Raw genomic sequence first — 21568 nt, 5'->3', positions numbered from 1 at the left:
AACGAGCCGAACACATCTTAGTTTGTGTTTGACTCATTAACTTATTGAACGAAATTAACGGGCCAAACACAAGCTTCTTAACAAGTCGAACACGAGTTGTTCGTGAACAACGAACCGTTTTGACAGCCCTACTAGTGATAGACAAGATAGGCCTAAATGAGTAGTTTCATGTAAACTTTTTTTTTTTTAACTTTTATATGCTCCAAAATTTTCATATCACATGAGAGAATTGTAATTTTAAGTTTTAAATGTTAAAATACATTTTTTCATGCATAGTAGGCAATATGGTGTATGTATAAAAATTAAAGTTTAGCTCTTAGATGCATGTAAATACATAAGAATTGAATGTAAATATTCCAAGTATTTATAATATTTTTGTAGCCACTAGGAGTGTGAGATTTGCGAGGAGTTCTTTTAACATAGTTAAAAAGCTGTCGGACTCTTGCATACGTTCTGTTTCTCCACAAATTTCTTATCTTTTCATGCTTTCCAATTGCAAGTCGAAGTTGCGGGCTCAAATCTTGGAACTCCCGCTCCATCATTCTTGCGAATTCAAATCAGAGATACTTCCTCTTCCGCACAGCTCGAAAGCAGAATAGATTTCTGTTTTTCAGCACAGTCGCAGAGAAAGAGAAAATCTGGAAATGGGTGGTGGTGGAAAATGTCTTCCCAATTCCTCTTTTCACACTACAGCCCATCCTGAGTCGCACCCCAAACCCTCCATCATATCCTGTCCAACTGACACAGAGCACTCGGATTACTCCCAGTGCGAGTCGTCTCCATCGTCGCAGAGTGCATTCGAAACTGAGCGACGCAGCCAGATTTTCACGGCCCTAATGGAAACGTATAGCAGCTCTAAAGCACGTTCGCGCCGCACCTTAGATGATGAGAAGCTCGCCATTCTAAGGTCCTCCGATGGATACTATTTTTGCTGTTAGGGCTTTTATCGTTGCATGAAGATGAAGACTATGTTTTAAAAAAAAATGATGTTTCATTTGTGTGTGATAATAAAAACACAACATTTGAGGGGTTTTAAAGTTTTTCATAGCCTGTTTAACAGAAGGTAGGATTTAGTAAATCCTGTTAATTTGGATTCTGTGGAACTTGGGAGTGTTAGTTATTGAAAATTGTTTGGTTGTTGATATTTTTATTCCTACAGATTTCTTGGATGTTAAGCATGGACTTACTATATCATTACAACTAGAGCTTTAGTAACTCCCTTAAACGCTGCGTGGACAGGATTTATTAAATCCAAGAAAGTTAAAAATCCAAGATTTAAGAAGGCCTAACAATTTCATTTGGCTGTATTTGGCCTAAATCCATCTTATTTTCTGGCTAAAGTTTGCCACCAAACAATCCCGTAGAATTTAAATTGATTTCTAGCTACACCAAGCAAATGATAGAATGTATTAAATTCATTATTTTTTACAGTATAATTTTTAATTTCAATTGATTGAATTGGTCTTATCTGTTTCATAAACCTTAAGGTTTGATATGATTCAATGTTTTCTTGTTAGGCACAAACCTGGTGATTGGATCGAGGAAGTTGCTGGTTTGGCTGCGGAGAACTATGATATTCCCGAAACCACAACATTGCTCCTTATTGCGCCTCAGTGGTCAGGGAAGAGTAGTCTTGTGAATAGAATTACTATAGTCTTTGAGGAGAATCCTTCAGGGATTGAACGAGCTCAAGTGTCATGTGAGTGTCTTTCTAGATACATAAACTATTTTTGTGAAGGCTTTGTTGGTGTTTTTTTACTTGTTTTTGTTGACAATTGCAGATGGCAGAGCACGGGAGGGTACCTGCTTCTTACAGGAATACCCAATTCCAAGGAACTCAGGCACACTGTGTGTTTATGACACTCGGAGCTTGTCATCAATACCGCCAGAAAATTCTGATTTACTCATGGAATGGATGACCACTGGTGTAGTACATGGAGAGATGGTCATCCAGTGAGTTAATTTGCCTGGATCATTTTGGTTATGGTGCTTGCTACATGACATAAATCTTAATATTTTCATTGGGAGGTTTTAACAAGAATGGTTCATATGCATGCTATGTCCAATACAAGACAACTTATTTCTTATAGAATTGTCATCATTATCTTTGTCCCAATGATGCATGCTGATTGTTACTATCTTAGATTTCTAATTAGATCCATTCACAACATATTGAAGCTGCATTTACAAAAGAGAAAAAGGCTAGGTGTGGAAAGGTTTGCACTTCCGTAGAAATTACAATATCATAATTCACTTATCTAGTTTCATCAGCTACGAATGTAAAGAGTTGAACTACCAATCATATGAGTCTAGAAGCAATTAAATGGAGTAATTTTATGCTAAATTTGCTTGAATTGATATTCTATGCATGGGGGGTGCCAGTTTATGATGTGCTAGCATTTTGAAATGGGATCGTGTCTGGCCAAAAGCTTAAATGAACTTGCTAAGGTGGAGTTGTTCAAGTAAAAATGCTAGCAATAGTTGCTATTGTAAGTTGCACGCATCTCTACAACTCTGGCAATTCTCATGCAATAAATGTTTCCACCAATTTGGAGCTTATGATTTTTCTATTTTATTTTGTATTTATTATCCATTGCATTTTCTTTTTTTTTAAGAGTAGAATTGTGATAGTTTGATTATTTATTTGGATTTTTTCTTACTTTGTACTTTTTTATTAAGTGGGTTATTATGAAGAGCAACGTTTCTTCGTTGCTTGTGCGGACTTTATCTCTCTTTGGCAATTTGATCAGTAAGCAGTTAGCAATTCTTAGCCCTAAGTAGAAATTGAATATTTATCCATGTCTATCGGTAAATTTGATGCAACTTGCACCCTGAAAAGAATGGGTTTATCTACTATATTTTAGATGTACTTCATCTTCTGGCAGGTGTATTTTGTCATTAGGAGCAGAATGATTTCATTATTGTCGTTTTGCAAATCTTTTAGTCATTTTTTGTTTTTGTTTGAAGAATTACGAAGAGGAGTGATCTCCCATTGCCTGTGTTTTTTGTGTAGTTTGGACTATTTGGTTGTTATTGTTGCATTTTGCTGAAAATTTCAAAATACTGTAGTTGTTGGTAAACATTTCACAATTTTTCATGTCTTGCCATGTTGTATTCAACATTGTCTCCATGTTATGTAAGCAAAGATTATGCACCTCTTTTTAAATGGTTGACTACATGAATGTGAGTGGAAATATTAAAATTAAATTGATATATTTTTTTTAGAATCTCAAAATATATATGTATCCTCAAGGCATTGTACTCCCTTTTTAAAATTTATGATATCAATAAAGTTATTTGATGGCTGAGTAGAAATATTAAATGATCTGATGCTTACTTTCGGGGATCAGGACTGCATTAAGTTTGTATTTTTCAGTCGTTGCAGGCTTTCATAAATTGAGTTGTTTTTGAATGTGGCAGTATTACAGATGATGATATGCAAATAAACAAGATGAAAATCCAGGGAAAACAACTTCATGGTTACTTACCGAAAAAGAGGACAGTAAATTATGTCATTTTAGTTGTTAATGCAGTGACTGTTTTAAAATCCTTGGAAAGCAAAGAAAGCCACTATATTGACATGATTGCTCAAACTTTCAACTCTCCATATGTTTCATTTAGAGGTGCGTGCCTTTCGATTGATATTCAGTTGTATTCAAGTATGGCAAGATCTTTTTGTTTTATCTTATGTCTACATGTTTTTTTGTGTTTATCTTTAATACAAGAAATACATTTATGATTGAGTTTTACTTGGTGTATTTAAATGAGTATTTGTGTATTTTCTCCTTCTTATAAATGGTCGTAGGCTGTTGGTGTATTTAAATGTGTATTTTCTCCTTCTTATAAATGGTCGTAGGCTTTTTGTCTTGTTCGTATTTTTGTTAATAGCAATTCTTGATCATTTTATACATATAAGAATTTTTTTTAAAATGCTGTTGTTTTTTTTTTGAGGTACAAATACTTGCACTATACTTTGTCAATGTGAGTAGATTTTCTTTTGGTATGTGCTGGTACAGCTAATAAACTGCATTGAAACTAATAAAGCAAATATTGCATGCGACTTCCAGTTGGGAAATCAAATTTTGCTTGACAACGCCATGGTTTTTGACCTTTTACATAGCATCACATATTTATATGATCATAATGACCTTTTGGATCACAACTTTGAGTAGTTTTGATCAAGTCAATGGATTGTTGGATATGTTCGAGTTGCCCTGTTGATATAGTAGGCTCATACCTTTTCTAGCTATTTCTAAATGACAGAAACCTTGGTGGAATTCAACTAAAGCTAGTTTACACTTTTACTGTTTTTGACTCTATGATGAAGGAACTTGACTTCAATGCGAACACCAAACATTCTGACTGATTTGAGTGACCATATTGCTCAGTGAATACAAGCTGCTGTCTCGAAGGGATTTATGACAATTTAACAATGTATTGCAGCTCTGTTGATTCCATGAAGTATAGGTGACTCATACGTTTCATTAATAATTTGATGATATCAAATCTTGTGTAGTTTATCTGATGGTTTTTTACTTATTTACTAGTAGCTTGGGATATGATGATGAATTTTACTAGGCCAGTTCGGAGCTTTGGTTGCTTAGAGTCGGACTCAATAAGGTGAATTCATGAATGCTCAAGTGCATAATGAAAAATCCAAGGTCTATTAGTTTACTGTGTGAATTTGGTTATTATTTAAGGAAAATGATTGAGTAGAATTTATCAAGATCTTAAGGATGATGAACACAATTTAAAATTGATTAAATTTTATCAATTCTAAACATTGTTAAAAACTGTTTCATAATGTCTGGTAATTTAGTTGGCTTACATTTCCAACTATTTGATTAATTCTAAAATTATTTATTATATAGTTTGTAATGATGTGCCTAATTTACTCTTCATTAGTTTCTTGAAATACTTATGACTTTTCAAATTTACGTGATTAGAAAATTTCAATTTTATTCATTGAATATAATTTTGTTAATTATAATTTTTTTCTTTATTAAGAAAAACAAACTTATTTATAATTTGATCAATATTTTTTAATTGTGGTTTCAAATTTGACGAGTGTAATTGATCTCATTTGCTCCAAACATTTTAGTAAATATACTTAATTATGTTAATTGTGATTAATTAGGTATTAAGTTTCTTAACTTAGTAATTATGTTAGAAGTCATGAATTTAAGCTAACTTTGAAGTCATTACTTTCATTGGGCTGTTTACATACAATTTCATATGTAATATTACATTGTTTTTAGTTAAATTGAATTAGTCATTAATTTATTGAGAAGTTCTTTGAAATTGCTTTAACTAACATTCTTTATAAGTTTCTTGACAAAGAATAATGAAGCTAATTACGTTTGACCATTTTCGGTCAGGACATGCAAACTAGGCCAATAACGACTAATTTTTTAGCCATTTGTTTGATTTGGGGGAAGGTTTCTGAGATTAATTTTTTTCTTATTTTGATATAATTTCTAGAGGATAGATTTGCCTATTTATATGTATTAGATTTATTTATAACGACAATTAAGGGTCCGTCTGTTTGAGACAACTTATTTGTTGCTTATGTGTTTTCAAAATGCACAAAGGTTGTTTGTTTCGTGCGTTTGGCAAGCGTTCGAGGATCCACACAGATTCTCTTATACTACATGTCGGCCGCGGGCTGAATACCGCGGCCCGCGTATCTTGTTTAGCTTTGCGTTAATACCCTGCTACTCATCCCGTGCCCTAGGGCTGCTGTCTTCTGCGATTCTCCTGGATCTCTCTGCTGCAATTATCCTTCTTTCTCCTTTCCTCTCTACGATTCTCATCCCGTTTCCTAGGTTTGACTTATATGCTCTCATCCCCTGGATCTCTACTCATCCCGTGCCCTAGGTTTGACTTATATGCTCTCATCCCCTGGATCTCTCAGCTATGTTTGTTCTTCTCTTTTCCTCTCTGCGATCCGGTAAGGTGTGGTTCTTTGTAACTGGCTAATGTTGCGGTAAATTCTTGATGAATTGGTTTTGTGTGAGCAGTAGCAAAAATTCTTTCAATAAAATCGAAGGATTGACATAATTTGATTTCTTTGGCTTGCTTTCCCCGTTACCGACATAATGGTTTTATGTGAGTAGTGGCAAACATTTTGTGAAGAATATGGAGGGATTGCATTTTCCTTGGCTTGTTGTGCCGTTTTTCAGTGGGAAACAATGAATCAAATTACGTTGGCTTGAAAAGTTTTTTTGCCACAGTGTAGGTTGTTTTCATTTGTTCTGCCTTTGTTTTTTTGGCACGGTGTGGTTTGGTTTTTAATCACATTGCAGCTCGTTTTCATTTTTTCTTCCTTTGTGCTTTTTTGCCACGTTGACTGGCTTCGTTTGTTTGGATTGCTTGAAGCCTATAATGGGATGAACTAATCTCTTATGAGGAGCAGGATGAATATTCCCCCGCCTTTGGGTGTGTGGGTTGGTGGTGGATGTGAGGTGTGCTTGTGTGTTGTGGATGTGAGTGGTGTTTATGGTGGCTTGGATTTGCTCTCATGGTCTTGGGTGTGGGTTTGGTGGTGGTATAATGGTGTGCTTGTGTTTGGTGGATGTGAGTGGTGTTTATGGTGGCTTGGGTGTGATCTTATGGCTTTGGGTGTGTCGGTTGGTGGTGGATGTGAGGTGTGCTTTTGTGTGGTGGCTGTGTGAGGTGTTTATGTTGGCTTGAGTGTGCTCTTCTGGCCTTGGTTGTGTGGGTGGATGTGAAGTGTGTTTGTGTGTGGTGCCTGTGACTGTTGTTTATGGTGGCTTGGGTGTGCTTTCCCGGTCTGGGTTATGTGGGTTGTGTTTATGGTGGCTTGTGTTTTATGCTTAAAATGTTTTTCTTTATTAGGTTATGTTATTGTTTTTATTGGTGCTTTATTTTACTATCAATACTAGTGGCCTTGGTTGTATTGGTGCTTTGTTTTTATAGGTTATGTTATTGAAGGGGCTACATCAGCAATTTGGGATAAGGATGTGACAAGCATTTTCTGCAATTTCTGAGTTAAAGAGATTGAACTTGGAAATAAACCTACCACTTTAACAAAGAAGGGTGACAAAATATTTCAAAGAAGTTTAAAGAAACATGGTGAGAGTTCGATAGGTTAAAATTCAAGAACAAGTGAGATCAACTAAAAAAAGACTGGAAGTTATGAAAAGAGTTGAAACGGGGATCCACGAGATTGGGATGGGATCCTATCAAGCGTACCGTTGATGCTTTAGAGGAATGATGGACCCCTGAGAACTCTTCAATTAATTATCATTTTTATTTTGTTTCATCTAATTTGCCCCCTTTCCCCACCCCCTCCCCCCCTCCATGTTGCAGGCAGTATCAACTGCAAAACAATTTAAGATGTGCGGAATTGACCCGAACTTGGAAGATAAATTAGACCTAATGTTTAAAGTTGTCGTAACGGGTCAGCATGCGTTCAACCAAGTGAGCAAGGGTTTGCAGACATCTCATGTGACTGCCACCCGAGGAGGTTAAGGGTTCTGATGAAGGGCCGGGCATAAACCTGAGGGAACTTGAGTCTACGTGCCAATCAAAGAGGCGCAGATTGGAAAAAAAGGACAAAAGGAAAAGATGTTTTCGTGAATAGCTCTATAGATAGACTGATAGAAACATTTACAACTCCGCAACCTGTTGCTACAGCTGACACCACCATCGATGATTTTTTTGTAGTTCTAGATGCAATTCCAAAAATTATGGCTTATCCTACCTTTTATTTAAAATGTGTTAAATTGCCCGAGGACCGACCCGCAGACAAATATTTATGAGGCTGCAACCTGAACTGCTTGTTGAATATTTACGTGTCTCGACTGACAAATAAGTCTTTGTTATTTGGTGGTTTTATTATTTGCGGTTTGTAGTGGATATATTTGCATTTTATTTATCTTCCGGACAATGATATGCGAAAAATGTTGTCATTAAAGTAGTAGATGTTGTGAAAAATGTTTGAGGGGCTTTTATATTACGCATTTGTTCCATTGTAACTTTCAATTTTATGATATTAACATGTTTGAGGGGCTTTTATGTTATATTTTTTTTTTCTGTGGGTTTGTGAGGTCAATGATGAAACATACCTTATGAGTTTTTTCTGGATGATCAATTTGTAGTTGTTTTAGTGTTGCATGTGAAATTCTAATAAAAACAACTGAAATTCTCTCCAATTTTTTGTGCTTCGGTTTATGAGGATCCACAATGATGACCTTTCTTGGTGATATGCACTTGTGACACAGGCCGCAGGTTACACGTTGGTGTTACATGTGAAATTCTAATGAAGACAACTGATGTCCTATCTTCTTGTCGGTGCATCGGTTTATGAGGATCTACTAGATGACCTTTTTTTGTGATAAACACATGTGCCACTGGATGTTGGTCCCACTTGGGTTAAGGGAAACCAATAACTCATTTTTTTATAAGGTCTATGGTCTGCATGTTGTGACATAATCATTGGTTGGTTTAGTTACTTCTCTGAGGCCTCACACCTGTTTTTTTTATTTATACTCAATATATTTATGTTCGGTATATTTTTGGGTTTGAAAATTTCACGATATGTTTTTTTTTGTTTTATGACCGACGTGTTCTCTCTTGAATAATTGTAGGAAGATGAGCTATATGTTTTCTGGGAATTCAGAGCATACCATCGCGAATTGCTGTCTTTGTTATTTACGTCGCGCAAGCCACATAACTACGGATAACAGTTTTACAGGTGCCCGTGGTGGCGGTGGGCAGATGGACCGGATGAATGTAAGTTCTTCAGGTATGGTGGGCAGATGGCAGATGGACCGGATGAATGTAAGTTCTTCAGGTAAGCAGACAGTCTGACCGATTCTAAGGTATCCCACCCGGACAACGTTGCTCGGGGTTTGACGGTATCTCAACCGGAGAATGTCGCTCGAGGTTCGACGGTATTCCAACCGGAAAGTGTTGCTCGATGTTCGATGGTGTCCCAACCAGACAACGTTGCTCATAACATGCTTCTTCTGCATTCTAAAATGAATATTATCATTCTTTTAATTGTAATTTTAATATGTTATTTCTTTTTTATTAGGTTTGTTGATAGTCACTCTTAAGTGAGGTATATATTCTTTTTTGTACTATTATGAAGTGGTATTTCAACTGTCAAATATGTAGTCGTTACAGTTCTGTTGCAAACATCAACACTGCGCAGTACCAAAATACTCATTTATCCAGGAAAAAGTTGAAATCAGTTGTTTTCCAAATGCACAAACCAAACAGCTTATTCAGATTAGAGACAAAATGATAATTTATCTAGAAAAAACTGCAATTCAGTTGTTTTCCTACCGTACAAACCAAACATCCAACTACCTTATTAGAATAAACTGCTGATCAACAACTTATCAGGATAAACTATTTATCTGAATAAGCTGCAGCTGCCCCAAACAGACCCTAAATTCTTAACCTACTTTTTATTTCCTTTCTATTAGCTTTTATTCCCTCATTTTGCTTTTTTTTTTGCTTTATTCTGTTTTATTTCTTTTCTTTATTGTGTTTATTGTAATTGAGTTTAAATATCTCTCTTTCTATCAATGAAAATATTTGACTCTATTCTCAAATACGACAGTATCAAAGACAAGAATTTAACCCTAGCCGCCGGTTCTTCCTGCAGTTTTCCTTACAATCATTTCCTTCTCCTATGCTTAGTTCCTTCCCCCAGCCTTTGAATGAGCAACTCCCGTAAGAATTATCACGTGGAAACTCTCCGCAGAGGCCTATCATGGAATCAGCTGCTGAATCAACTACTGTCGTGGTGTCTTCAATGAGCAGTCTCTCGTGAGGGTTATCCAGCTTGCTTGTGTTAGGCAGAATTCTGCAGCAGCCGCTGGTTTTAAAGGAATTTTTTCCTTCAATTTCCAGCAACAACTGTAATTTTTCTATTTCCAGCTGTTTTTATTGTTTTGCTTATTTGGTTCGGTGTTGTGTTTCATTTCATTTTAATGTTCAGATTTATTTGATCTTAAATTTTATTTTGTTGCATTTGTTTTAAGATTTGAACCCAGTTTTAGACAGACACAACATTCATGTTTCTATGAACAAAGTTGTCTTTGAAACACCGAGATGCATTAAGGTACTATCAGAATTATATTCTGTCAAGTACACATAAAGATGTGCTACTTCTAAGGACGTCATAGCTGAAGAGGCCGCAACTTCGTAGCTTTATTTGTAGTAGTTGTCGTTTGCTTTGACATTGATTTTGTAAAGGTTGTTCAAGTTGTCTTTGAGAAATAACTCTGACGTTCTTCGAGTTGCCGTTGGAGTTGTATTTGCTGGGCGCTGAAGGATTTGACTTCAGGGTTGAATTTCCATTAACTGCTAATATTATCGTCATCTCTTTAATTCTTCATTCCTGGACCTAAGCATATTTCATAAATTTTGCTCACGTGATTAAAATATTTTTCATTGTCCAAAGATATTTCTGAGTCAACTGAGTCAATTAATAGCTGACCAAAAGACACAAGATCGTTGAACTTTTTCTTGAATATAATATCCGAAGAGTTTTCTTAAGAGAGTTTTCAAGTTTTATAAATGAGGGGAGAATTCAGACACCAATTTTTGAATATACGTCCACCTCAAGCTTCAGAGAATTCAGACACCAATTTTTGAATATGCGTCCACCTCAAGCTTCTTCTCAGGGAGTCCCTTCTTTTCTTTCTTATTCTTATACTTATTTTTTTTCGCTCCTTTTTTTATTGAGAATTACTATGTCTGGTGGAGCATATTTTAAAGACTTTGAATGTCTGAAACCCCTTAAATAATAATTCTCGGGTACTTTTTAAGATGAATTCTGGGATATTATAGCTCATTCAAAAGTCAGGACCCAATCACTTGACCGAAGATTAAAAAACTCGTGATATCCTTAGTCAACTACTCACATTTCAATCACACTATCTTATTTTGAAATCAACTTAGGACCCAATCCAAATTCTTTAAAGTGGATGACTCAATTATTATAACATTAATTTCATTCTCCCATGAAGTCATAGTTTCTTTCACAATGTTGGAATTTTTATCTCGGATTACTCCTTTCTCGATTGTCATGTTGATGAATTCTGAATGTTTTGTTAACAGTGCTTTCCAAACATTAAACTATTCTGAAAAACAATAAGTTCTTTTATTATTTTATTGCGGTGGGAGAGAAGGGACAGATAAACATTGATCCTACTAATATCTCTTTTAAACAAAAATAATAGTACAATAATAGCCCCTATCAATTGCTGAATATTTTGAATATTTTGAGATAATTGCTGAGATAATTGCTGTGATAATTGCTGAGTACAATAAAGTTCTTTTAAACAAATAACAGTGGGTTTCTTTGCTGAGATAATTGCTGAATATTTTGACGAGGGTCTTCCAGAATCGTTATGTCCCATTCTTGAAATTCTCCTCAAGCAAGTCTTTGAAACTGCAACACTCCTCTATGGTGTGTCCAATGAACCTGTAGTACGGGCAATATCTTGGATTTCATTTCTTGTTGATCTCGTCAGGTTTCTTTGGCTTGGGCAACCTGAACTCGGGATTCTTGATCATACTGCGGAACATCTTTTTCGTTGCTTCATCTTTAAAAGAGTATATCCCATTTGATTGAGTGTTCATGATTGGAACTTGTCTTTCGTATGTCTGATTAGGTCTTTGCTGAGATAATTGCTGAATATTTTGACGAGGATGTTAACAATTTTGTTGAGATTGTTCGACTTGTATCTGCAACGGTCGCTTGCCCCTATCAACCATTGCTACTGTCCCGGGTTTCTTCTCAGGTGTCTTTAATGGCTCTAGCTTCCCAGCTTTCTCAAAAAGCCCTAGTTGTTTCGCTTCTTCTTGAAGATTCTCAACTTTTCTAAGCAACTTTTCTAATGTCTTGATGGTGAATCCCTTGATTAAGAAACCCACTGGACCATAGATGCTCTTTAGAAGAATTTCAACTGCGTGCTGCTCCTGGAGTTGTGGCTCACACTTCATGCTCAAATTTCTCCATCGCAGAATGTAGTCCATCAATGTTTCGGTTGGCTTCTGTCGCTCCACCACGAGATCACCAACGGTGATATGGTGTTTAACTCCAGCAAACCGCTTAACAAAGAGGTCTTTCAATTCTGCAAATGTTTTCACTGAGCCATTGGGCAATTCAACGTACCAGTCAAAAGTGATTCCCGAAAGACTGCTTACAAATTGACGACACAACAACACATCACTACCCCCCGCGTTGCCGCAACTTACTCGGAAGTGTGCAACATGTTGTCGGGGGTTTCCCGTTCCATCAAATGTCTTGAACAACTGTGATATGAAAGCTTTAGGGTATTGGGCATTATCAAATTCTTCGGGATAGGGTCTACCCTTTAGAATCAATGCTCCTCCTTTTGACTGAGTCAGAGCTTCTCTCACCTGTTGTTCTACCATTTTTTCAATGTCTTTTTCTGGTATTGATTCATGAGGCAATTCAACGTACCAGTCAAAAGTGATTCCCCAAAGACTGCTTACAAATTGACGACACAACAACACATCACTACCCCCCGCGTTGCCGCAACTTACTCGGATCAATTCTGCAAATGTTTTCACTGAGCCATTGGGCAATTCAACGTACCAGTCAAAAGTGATTCCCGAAAGACTGCTTACAAATTGACGACACAACAACGCATCACTACCCCCCGCGTTGCCGCAACTTACTCGGAAGTGTGCAACATGTTGTCGGGGGTTTCCCGTTCCATCAAATGTCTTGAACAACGGTGATATGAAAGCTTTAGGGTATTGGGCATTATCAAATTCTTCGGGATAGGGTCTACCCTTTAGAATCAATGCTGCTCCTTTTGACTGAGTCAGAGCTTCTCTCACCTGTTGTTCTACCATTTGTTTAATGCCTTTTTTCTGGTATTAATTCATGAACGGAGTTTTTCTTTGGTTGATCATCTTCATTGACCGAAGTGAATTCCTTCTTATCATCGACGATTTGGACGCTTTCTAAATGGCTTGCCCCGGGGGTACTATCGGCGATGGCTGTGATTGTCCTTGAATAGTGGCTATAGTAGTCGTCATTTCTTCTAGTGGTTCTCTCATCTAGTTGATCTGTTGTTGAATGTTTAGTGGGTAAAGGAGCATCGCACGAGGATAAGGTGGGAGGATAAGGTTTCTCTGGCCTCAATAACTTGGATGGTCTTTCTTATCGACTTCCTCTGGCCTCTTTGGCTCTCGTAATCTAAATTTGAGACTTTTAATCAAATCCTGAAACATCTTTGCTACAACTTCTTTTCTGAAACAATATACTTTGTCCACCCTGCCACCATCTCAGATTTTCCTCTGAATGTCGTCACCGACCTTGGATCATTATGGAGAGAAGGTGGTGGTGATGTGGTAGCAACCTCATAGACTCCATCCTCTCCGTAGGTAGCAGGCAACTGGTGAAACCTACTCCTTATGAGTAGAGGTGATGTATCATGTAATCCTGTCTCATCCAGTTGGAGGGTGGTGTCAGTAGTAGCCAACTCTATGACTTTCGCCTTCTCAGCCCTTAGAATTTTCTGGTTGCGCCTCATTTCATGTGTATTGGTCAGTTGCACGGACTTTGAATTAGACTCAATCTCAAATACGGAAAACGACGGGGCAAAAACATCGACTGACACTTCTTCGTAAAGAATCACCTTCCCTTTATTTAGTGGAACAATTGGTGTAGTAGTGGTGAATACAGTGACAGAAGCAGAAACAGTCCTGGGAGCGGTCCCTACGCCTGTAGTGGCAGACTTTACAACAATAGAATTCTTTTCAATCAACACTCTATTCAGAGGGGGAAATTCCTTAGTAGACTTCAGATTGAACTCCACCACAGGTTCGACGAACTTGTCCGTTTCAGGTTTCATTACGGTCACAACGACATTCCCAAACTTGGCTTTAATATCATTGAATCCTTGCCCAAACTTAATGACCGTCAGGTCAGACAGCTCACTCTTGCTAACAGCAAATTCTACTCCAGTGGCGAAAGAAAAGATCAACTTTGGTGAAGACATTCTCTCTGTCATTTAAAAATTTTCTGAAAGTCAGTGACGTCCAATGCCTTGCAATTTCAGCGACAGTACTTAAGTTAACGCACTTGTCTTATGAACTGGGTATCCTTTGAAATTTATTCATGTGAATTTTATCACAAATTTTGTGATTTGTTTTGCTTTGAAATTTTGATGAAATTTCGTTTTGTTTGGAGTTTAAATGGATGATTGTGAGAGTGAAATTTTAGTGTTAACTCGTTCACAACAATTGTTAACTCGTTTAACTCGTTCACAACAAGTTAGGATCAAATAGGAATGAAGCATAGGACCCGATTTAAGAATTGGAGGGTGTCGGCCTCGCATTGGATTCACTTCGATAGACCACTCCTAATCTACCACACCTATTGGGAGTCCACCCCACTAAAACCTAGGGATTTTTGAATCCTTCTGCTTAAGGAGGGTTCAACAGACATTCCTGGAATCTAAGAAGAGATGACTATACTGGCTTAAGGAAGAAATAAACACGGTATGTCAACAGAAGAACAACAGTCTGACCCACAAGGGACATGAGCACGCTACCGATGTTTGAAAAGAAAACCACCTGATCAAAGATGGAGAGAGGAACTAGTCCCCAGCGGAGTCGCCAGAATTTGTCGGTCGCTATTTTTTGAAAGGAAAAGAATGATTTTTTTTGTATAATATGAAAATAATTTTAATATGAATATGATTTTTGAAGGTAGATTTTGAAAGTAGTATTTTAATTTAAAAATAAATGAGACGAAACATCTCATATATCTAGTAATTTAGATAGTTTGAATGGTTGAGCGCGATACCACAAGTAATACACTATCCCGAAGGATAAGCATACCACTTAACAGTAAACTCAACCACATAAACTAAAAAGTTTGTGACACCCGTTTGGTCTGCAAAACTTTTTATGTATGACTGATAAGTTCCTTACCTAATACAAGGATTAGATAAGATTTATTTTACCTGGGTTCCAAGTTCCCTATAGAGGCAAGTCATTATAGTTAATTACATCTTAAATGACCGGGGTCACTTAAGAAGACTTTCGATTAAGATCAGTGGTTTTACCTTCCAGATTTCAAAGTTTAGCTTTCCAAGGTTTGACACGGGAAAATCAAACAAGAGTGGCTCAAATAGGAATAATTATTTTATGGAATCCAAAGGAGCGAATAGTAGGAGACAACACAGATCTAAGGAGAACCCCGGTGACCTCCCAACTATCATATTGTTTGATTTTATGTCTTTGAAATGATGTTATTCAATGTTTAATCCTGCAATTTAGTTTAGAATTTAGGACTTACATTTGCACGACATCTGATTGTGCAAATGACCTAAAAGATCGGAGGATTTACACTGTACCGTACGATAACCTTGGAATCCTAAAAGTATTAGGACTTATAATTGTACAACAGGGTCGTGCAAAAGCTTTAAGATAGGGTGAGGATTTATGTTGTGCTAAGCAAACCACCTTGAAATCCTATGACTTGTTATTTAAACTAAGAAAAATGTTTAGTTGCTGTAGACTTATTTTGATGTTGCAGTTCCATCTCGAAGTTGTTCTTCTGTATGTCCTCGTCGTGCTGCCCACGGTGTTCTCTTAAAGCTCCCCATTGTAGCACATTCAAATTCGATGTTAATTTAAAGGTACATGTAATTGTTTAGTCAACGTTCTGTTGCCGGGTATCTCCTATGAAATCAACTTTTGGCCTCCTATTCTAAGGTATATCACCTGGAAAACTCAAGAAAGAGCGGCAAATGATTCACAACGAAAGAAAATTTGAGAAAATCGACAAATGAATCTCGAAGTAAAAATGGCAGAATAATAACTCAAAAAAGTCACAAAAAACACGGGAAGATCCTATGTTAAAGACCACGAGTGCTTTACCAAAAGTTTCGATAAAATCCCACGAAAAATTCGAAGAAAGAAAACCGCAAGCACTCGGGTTGGGGTTAGACTCAAATATTATATATTTGTACTCGAGGGACGTTGAAGACTACTATCGGTCACCCGGATGTATAGAACCCGTCACTCAATTAGAAGGGTGTTCTACTAAACCTAACTTAGGAGGGTACTCCTTGGCCCGATACTGGTAATCGACAAGTGGACAATCAAGTTACAACATATTTAAAATTTATATTTTAATATGCATATTGATTTCAGACATACAAAATGAAGTTATATCAATTTTGTAATAAACTATTTTTTATAAATATTATATCTGTTCTTATCATGTTCTGTTCTTATCAGTTTTTTTTTTTGAAAAATTACGATTGTCCACGAGTCGATTACGCCGTCGGGCGTAAGAGCGCCAACAACGTAAGAAGGTACGGGTCCCCAGCTAGTCTTGTGTCGGTGAATGATACTATGTTCTACGGTTCACCAAATATTGTATTTGTTCTTATTCAGGGTTGGGTCCTGATGTCGTAGAATCGAATATCATTATGCTCTACCACTGCCGTGCCTTTGTCATTATCGCCTTAAGTTCAAAAAAAAAACGACCTACTTACGACATTGCTTGATGGTTTCATATATAACAAAAGACTATATATAGGCACTTTTGCGTCAGCACTTTTGTGTCAGACATAAGCAGCGAAAACCGAACCAAGAAGCAAGAAAAAAAAAGAATAAAAATAGAGATGAGAGAGAGGAGAAACTAATCCACCTAACAGATCGAAAAGACGAAGGGTATATCAACCTTCAAAACTTGTAACAAAAAGATCTGAAAAGGAGGGCCCAAGATCCTTGAATCAATCCAAGAAGGATATAATTTTCTCAAATTTCATAATTGGATCAACCCAAGAAGGGTATCGCTTCTAATTCTTGTTTCGAACAGGTCGAAACGAGCTCGAATTAATGTGACAATTGTATGCACGGCTACACCATCACTTACATAATCACACACCAAAGCCTGTGGCATTTATGTTATCTGAATTTTAATGTCAAGCCTCCAACTCTTTTCGATTTACGATTTCACAAGTTCTTAAATCCTTTCATGGATCCGATCCATATCAATTTCATACTTTCCCAAAAAGAAGTTTTAAGAGTCTTTCAAATTTTTCCATTTGAATCAAAGGAATATAATCCACAAATGACATCCTAAAAAATTCCTAAAATCTTGTAAACAATAAAACCATCTAGTTCCAATTTCACCCACAAGCCTCTTGCACTGTACAAGTGCAATATTGTCCAAAATAACATATAAGTGCTCACGGCTAGGGCAATCAAGAGGGCAAAATAAGCTCGAATAAACCTCCAACAGGCTCACGGGTGAGGTCAAGAAAGAACACAGCTAAGCCCCAACATAAGCTCACAGTTTGGGACAAGAAAGAGGTCAGAAGCTCACGGGTAGGGGCAAGAAAGAGCACAACTAAACTCCAATGTAAGCTCATGGGTAGGAGCAACAAAATAAAACCACCAAACCAGCTTCACAACAAGGGAAGCAGGGAACAACCAAACAAAATAATAGTGAACCATGTGGATGCTCTCGGGTAAGGGCAGCAGCCCACACAACCAACCAGCAGGTGTTCTCGAGTAGGAGTAGCAAAGTAGAAGCCATCGGTCCCAACACAAAGAGACAAGCAACATAAACAGGTGTTCTCGGGTAGGGGCAACAAGAGGAAGACCACCACATATTTAAGATCACGGATAGAGCCAAGCAAAAAACACAGCCAAGCTCCCATATAAGCTCACGAGTAGGGGCAACAAGGGAAAGCCTCCACATATATTGTTATTGTACTCTTTCTTTTTTATTATTCATTCGAATTAAAACCATCTTTCATTGAATGAGACATGTAGTAAGTTGGTCTGCTTATATCAAGCATTCTCACATAGAAGCACATATTGAAATCATAATTTTTGGGATGACAAACTTGATTATCAACAATAATCCCAGAAAATACATTATCCGGAGAACCTTCAATCAAACCCAAACCAACAAGAGAGGCAAACAAAGCGATAGTTTGGATAAATCGAGTCTAGCAAGAAAGCCAAAACAGAGAACCATAATAGGTAGATCGAAACCAACAAAGTGACAATACAGAAAACCATGACAGGCAAACCGAGCCTAGCACAGAGACAAAACAAAACACAATTTCAGCTCAACTAAACCCAACAAAAGAGAGCCAAGAACATAATATAATTTCCACAAAATTGAGCCTGATTTTAAGGCAAACTGAACCCTGTATAAGGGAAATCCCAATTAGATACTCTCGGGTAGGAGCAGCCAGAGAAACCACCAACCCAAATCAACTTCCAGTTCACGGGTAAGGACAACCAAAGAGGAAAAGTCACTAGCCAACAATACAAAAGGAGCCATGGGAGAGGGCTCACGGCCGGGGCAGTCAAAGAGAAACCGCCAACCATTTAGGATATAAATCCCCCAACCCAACAGGAAAGCTCTCAAACGAAAAGCTCAAGGCCAAGAAAAGCAACACAGGGCCACAAAGCAAGCCCAAAAAGCTTCAAAATCTTATCTTTCCATCTACAGGGGTTTTGAATCAGAGAAAGAAAACAATAACGAAAGTAAACCTTCATGAAATAAATTTTAGAAGCATTCAAAGACAACATTTCTTCCAACATACAATTTGAAAAAGAAGGGGCAGCAGCTGTAAGGAGCAAAAACAGGACTCAAAACAACTACAAAAGGTTTTTCTAAAAAACAAATTTCAGTTGTTCATGCATTTCGATCATAGGAGGCATCAAAGAAACAAAAAAAAACCATGCTCAAATATGTTCAACCTAGGGCCAACCCAAAAGTAAGGCCTAAACCAACAGGTAACCAAAACCCAGCCATCACGAGGCAAAATCTAGCCCAGCACACAAGGGGCAAAAAAACTGAATTTTTTCAAAGCAAAAAAACCAAGCCCAGCACAAGGGCAAAACCGAGCACAAGATAAGGGACAAACCGAGCACAAGATAAGAGACAAACCGAGCCCGACACAGGGGGCAAACCGAGCACAATATAAGCGACAAACAGGGCCATCAAAATTAGATTTCATAAAGCTTTAATGCCTCAAAATTTCTTGCACCCAACATATGCTTTGAATAAGATCATGTAATGAAAAAACAAACAAGTATAAATGAATTTTTAAAGCTAACATGTCTCAACATTGAAACGAATTTCATCATTTACTTGAACAAGAATATCAATAATAAAAAGTTTCAACATTTCATTTCTAGCATTTGTTCCAAATAAGCAAATATCATCGAAGAGCAACAGATAAAGCTTCCAAACTTCCATTTATCATGCATTTTGGGCAGAAAAAAGAGAAAGTACCCATATTATGCTCCATTTTTACTGTTTCTAGAAATTATCGATGCTTAAATCTCAAAACAAGCCTAAACTTTATTTCCACATGCTTCAGAAGGGAAAAAAGAGTGCTTTCATGTGCAAATTCGAATGATGCAGATTAGAGGGGAGAAGAGAAATACCTCTTGATACAGACTTAAAGTAAAACTTTAGAATGAATTTGAGAAAAAATGCTTCATGTAGAAATTTTTCTCCCAAAACCTTCGAGAAAACATTGACCCACGAACACCCTAGCACACAAGAACCTAGCCGAGAAGGAATTTTGGCAGAGCCTTCTCCTAACAACCTTCTTCTAAAAGCCTCAAACAACAACTAGCGAAAACCTCAGCCTTCCTTTCTCTCAGAAAATTTTCAACAACCCGCTATCGTGCCCTAAGAAGCCCTTTTATAGGCAGAGATGAGAGGGGGACAGCCACCTACCACGATTTCGTGGTCCAATAAAACAACTGGGAAGGAATCGTCACAATAAAGAAGGAGAAAGTAAAGCCTCGAGAAGAAGAAGGGTCGGCCAACCGAGCTCCCACAATTGGAGAGCCTAGTGGTCGAGTGACTACACGAGGAAAGAGAAGAGTCGAGAGAGGGGGGAGATCGCCGTGTGGATGAGTCACGGGATTTAGGGCACAAGAGGGGGCAAGTCGAGCGAGCCATGACTGGGATGGAACGAGGGTCACCCACGCGGGTAAGGATTAAGTAGGGTTTATGATTAAAATTAATATTATAAGTAATATTATAAATATAAAAATATTTAATATTTCAAAAATAAAAATTAATTTGTACATTTTTATTTGTGCATCATATCATAACAAATTGGATGTCCTTTTAAGTAATTTCCGGACGCGTTGGCGTGGTTTGTTTCGTCGTTGGAGGTCGTTTTGACAAATTCATTGATTTGCGTGCAATTTTCTCGTGTGCGAAATTATGACAATATAAGTGTCTTTCCTAGATAAAATTGATGTTCTAGACGCGTTGGTGCAGTCCATTTCGTCATTGGAGATCGTCCAGAGAAGTTTGCATTTTCACTTATCCTTTAAGCTTAATTCTAGTGGTCATGCTGCCACTATTGCGGGTGTCATTGCCCATTGCCACTATCACTACTAACTTTAAGTTTCTTCTAACTAAATTTCTTAGACTACATAAATTGAGTGGCCTTCCTAGATCTAGACCTCTCATCTCCTCTTCTGTTATGAATATCTTTATACTCTGAGTAGTCAGCATATTAATATCTATCATCTTCTCTCTCTCCACCAAAACTAAATAATCCTCAATGCTCATAGGAATTAAAGGCTGTCATATGAGATCCATCAATCCAAAAAAGAAATGATGACAATTTTTGTTTGCATTGGGGATTAGTTGTTGTGCATATCTTGATGAGGTCATAAATTTAGCCTCGTATTTTATAATAGAACGATCACCTTACACTAGTCTAATGAATCTATCATACATTTGTCTTCTGATTGAGAGAGATATAAACTAGTCTCGAAAGGTCTTTACAAAATCCACCCAATTGATTAGGCTGCTGTGTCATCCCGCAAACATCTCATGTAACTTGCCTTTGCCACCGCCTCTCTACTTCTCCCTCAAACGCAAACGTGGCCAATTTAACTCTCATCTCCAATGGTCAAAGACATGGTATCAACGATTTTCTCGATTCATAATAGCTAGTTCTCAGCCTAAATTAACCCTTTTGCTTCTAAAAGAAATGGTGGTCTCTTGTCCCAGAACAATTTTAGATATTTATGCATCTACACTATTCCACTAGCACTGACTTTGAGTATGAGAATTTTGAATTAGTCGTCACTAATACTATCATCTGAGTAATTGTTTCAATAGAGACACTGACACCGTTGGATGGGGGATCATTAAGTGGTGAGGGCGTCAATTGCAATTGTTCAACAGCTGTAGCTCTATAGTGTTCTTGTCTGTATCATCTCGGTTAATATCAACTGCCTTTAGATACTAAAATTTACAATTGTTATCACAAATATTAGAATTACTACTGTTTATAATCATTTACCTACTAGCTTTGTACTTAGGCTTTGTTTTGATACCACTCTGGCTATGACCCGGCCCGGGAGTTTGGATTAAAAAAAGACAAAAATAGATAGTTGGATGGAGAAAAGTTATAACAGTTTCATTTCATAATTAGATATAACAAAACAGAAAAAAGTTTTTTAATTTTTTAAAATTTTAATTTACAAATAGTTCGTACAAATTTTAAATTTGTACAAATGACAA

At 37.1% G+C, this 21568-nt stretch overlaps 1 protein-coding gene across 3 annotated transcripts in view; it reads left to right on the top strand.

Annotated features, from left to right (window-relative positions):
* Nucleotides 1–408: 408 nt before the first annotated feature.
* Nucleotides 409–21568, top strand: part of LOC110021686 — a 36508-nt gene continuing 15348 nt past the window's right edge. For 2 of the 3 annotated variants that reach the window (XR_002293670.1, XM_020720278.1), the window contains exons 1-4: nucleotides 409–907; nucleotides 1518–1699; nucleotides 1782–1953; nucleotides 3421–3623. Coding sequence is in view for 1 of the 3 variants with exons in the window: in XM_020720278.1 (XP_020575937.1) it covers nucleotides 645–907; nucleotides 1518–1699; nucleotides 1782–1953; nucleotides 3421–3623 (820 nt within the window). In the remaining 2 variants the exon portion in view is untranslated. Of the gene's footprint in view, nucleotides 908–1517; nucleotides 1700–1781; nucleotides 1954–3420; nucleotides 3624–4327; nucleotides 4468–4550; nucleotides 4594–21568 lie in introns of those variants that run through there. The other variant, XR_002293671.1, reaches the window with a different exon arrangement.

Source organism: Phalaenopsis equestris, unplaced genomic scaffold (genome assembly GCF_001263595.1).
Source record: "Phalaenopsis equestris unplaced genomic scaffold, ASM126359v1 Scaffold000139, whole genome shotgun sequence".
NCBI lineage: Eukaryota > Viridiplantae > Streptophyta > Magnoliopsida > Asparagales > Orchidaceae > Phalaenopsis > Phalaenopsis equestris.
The sequence above is the reverse complement of the archived record's forward strand: the minus strand, read 5'-3'. Positions and strand labels throughout refer to the sequence as shown.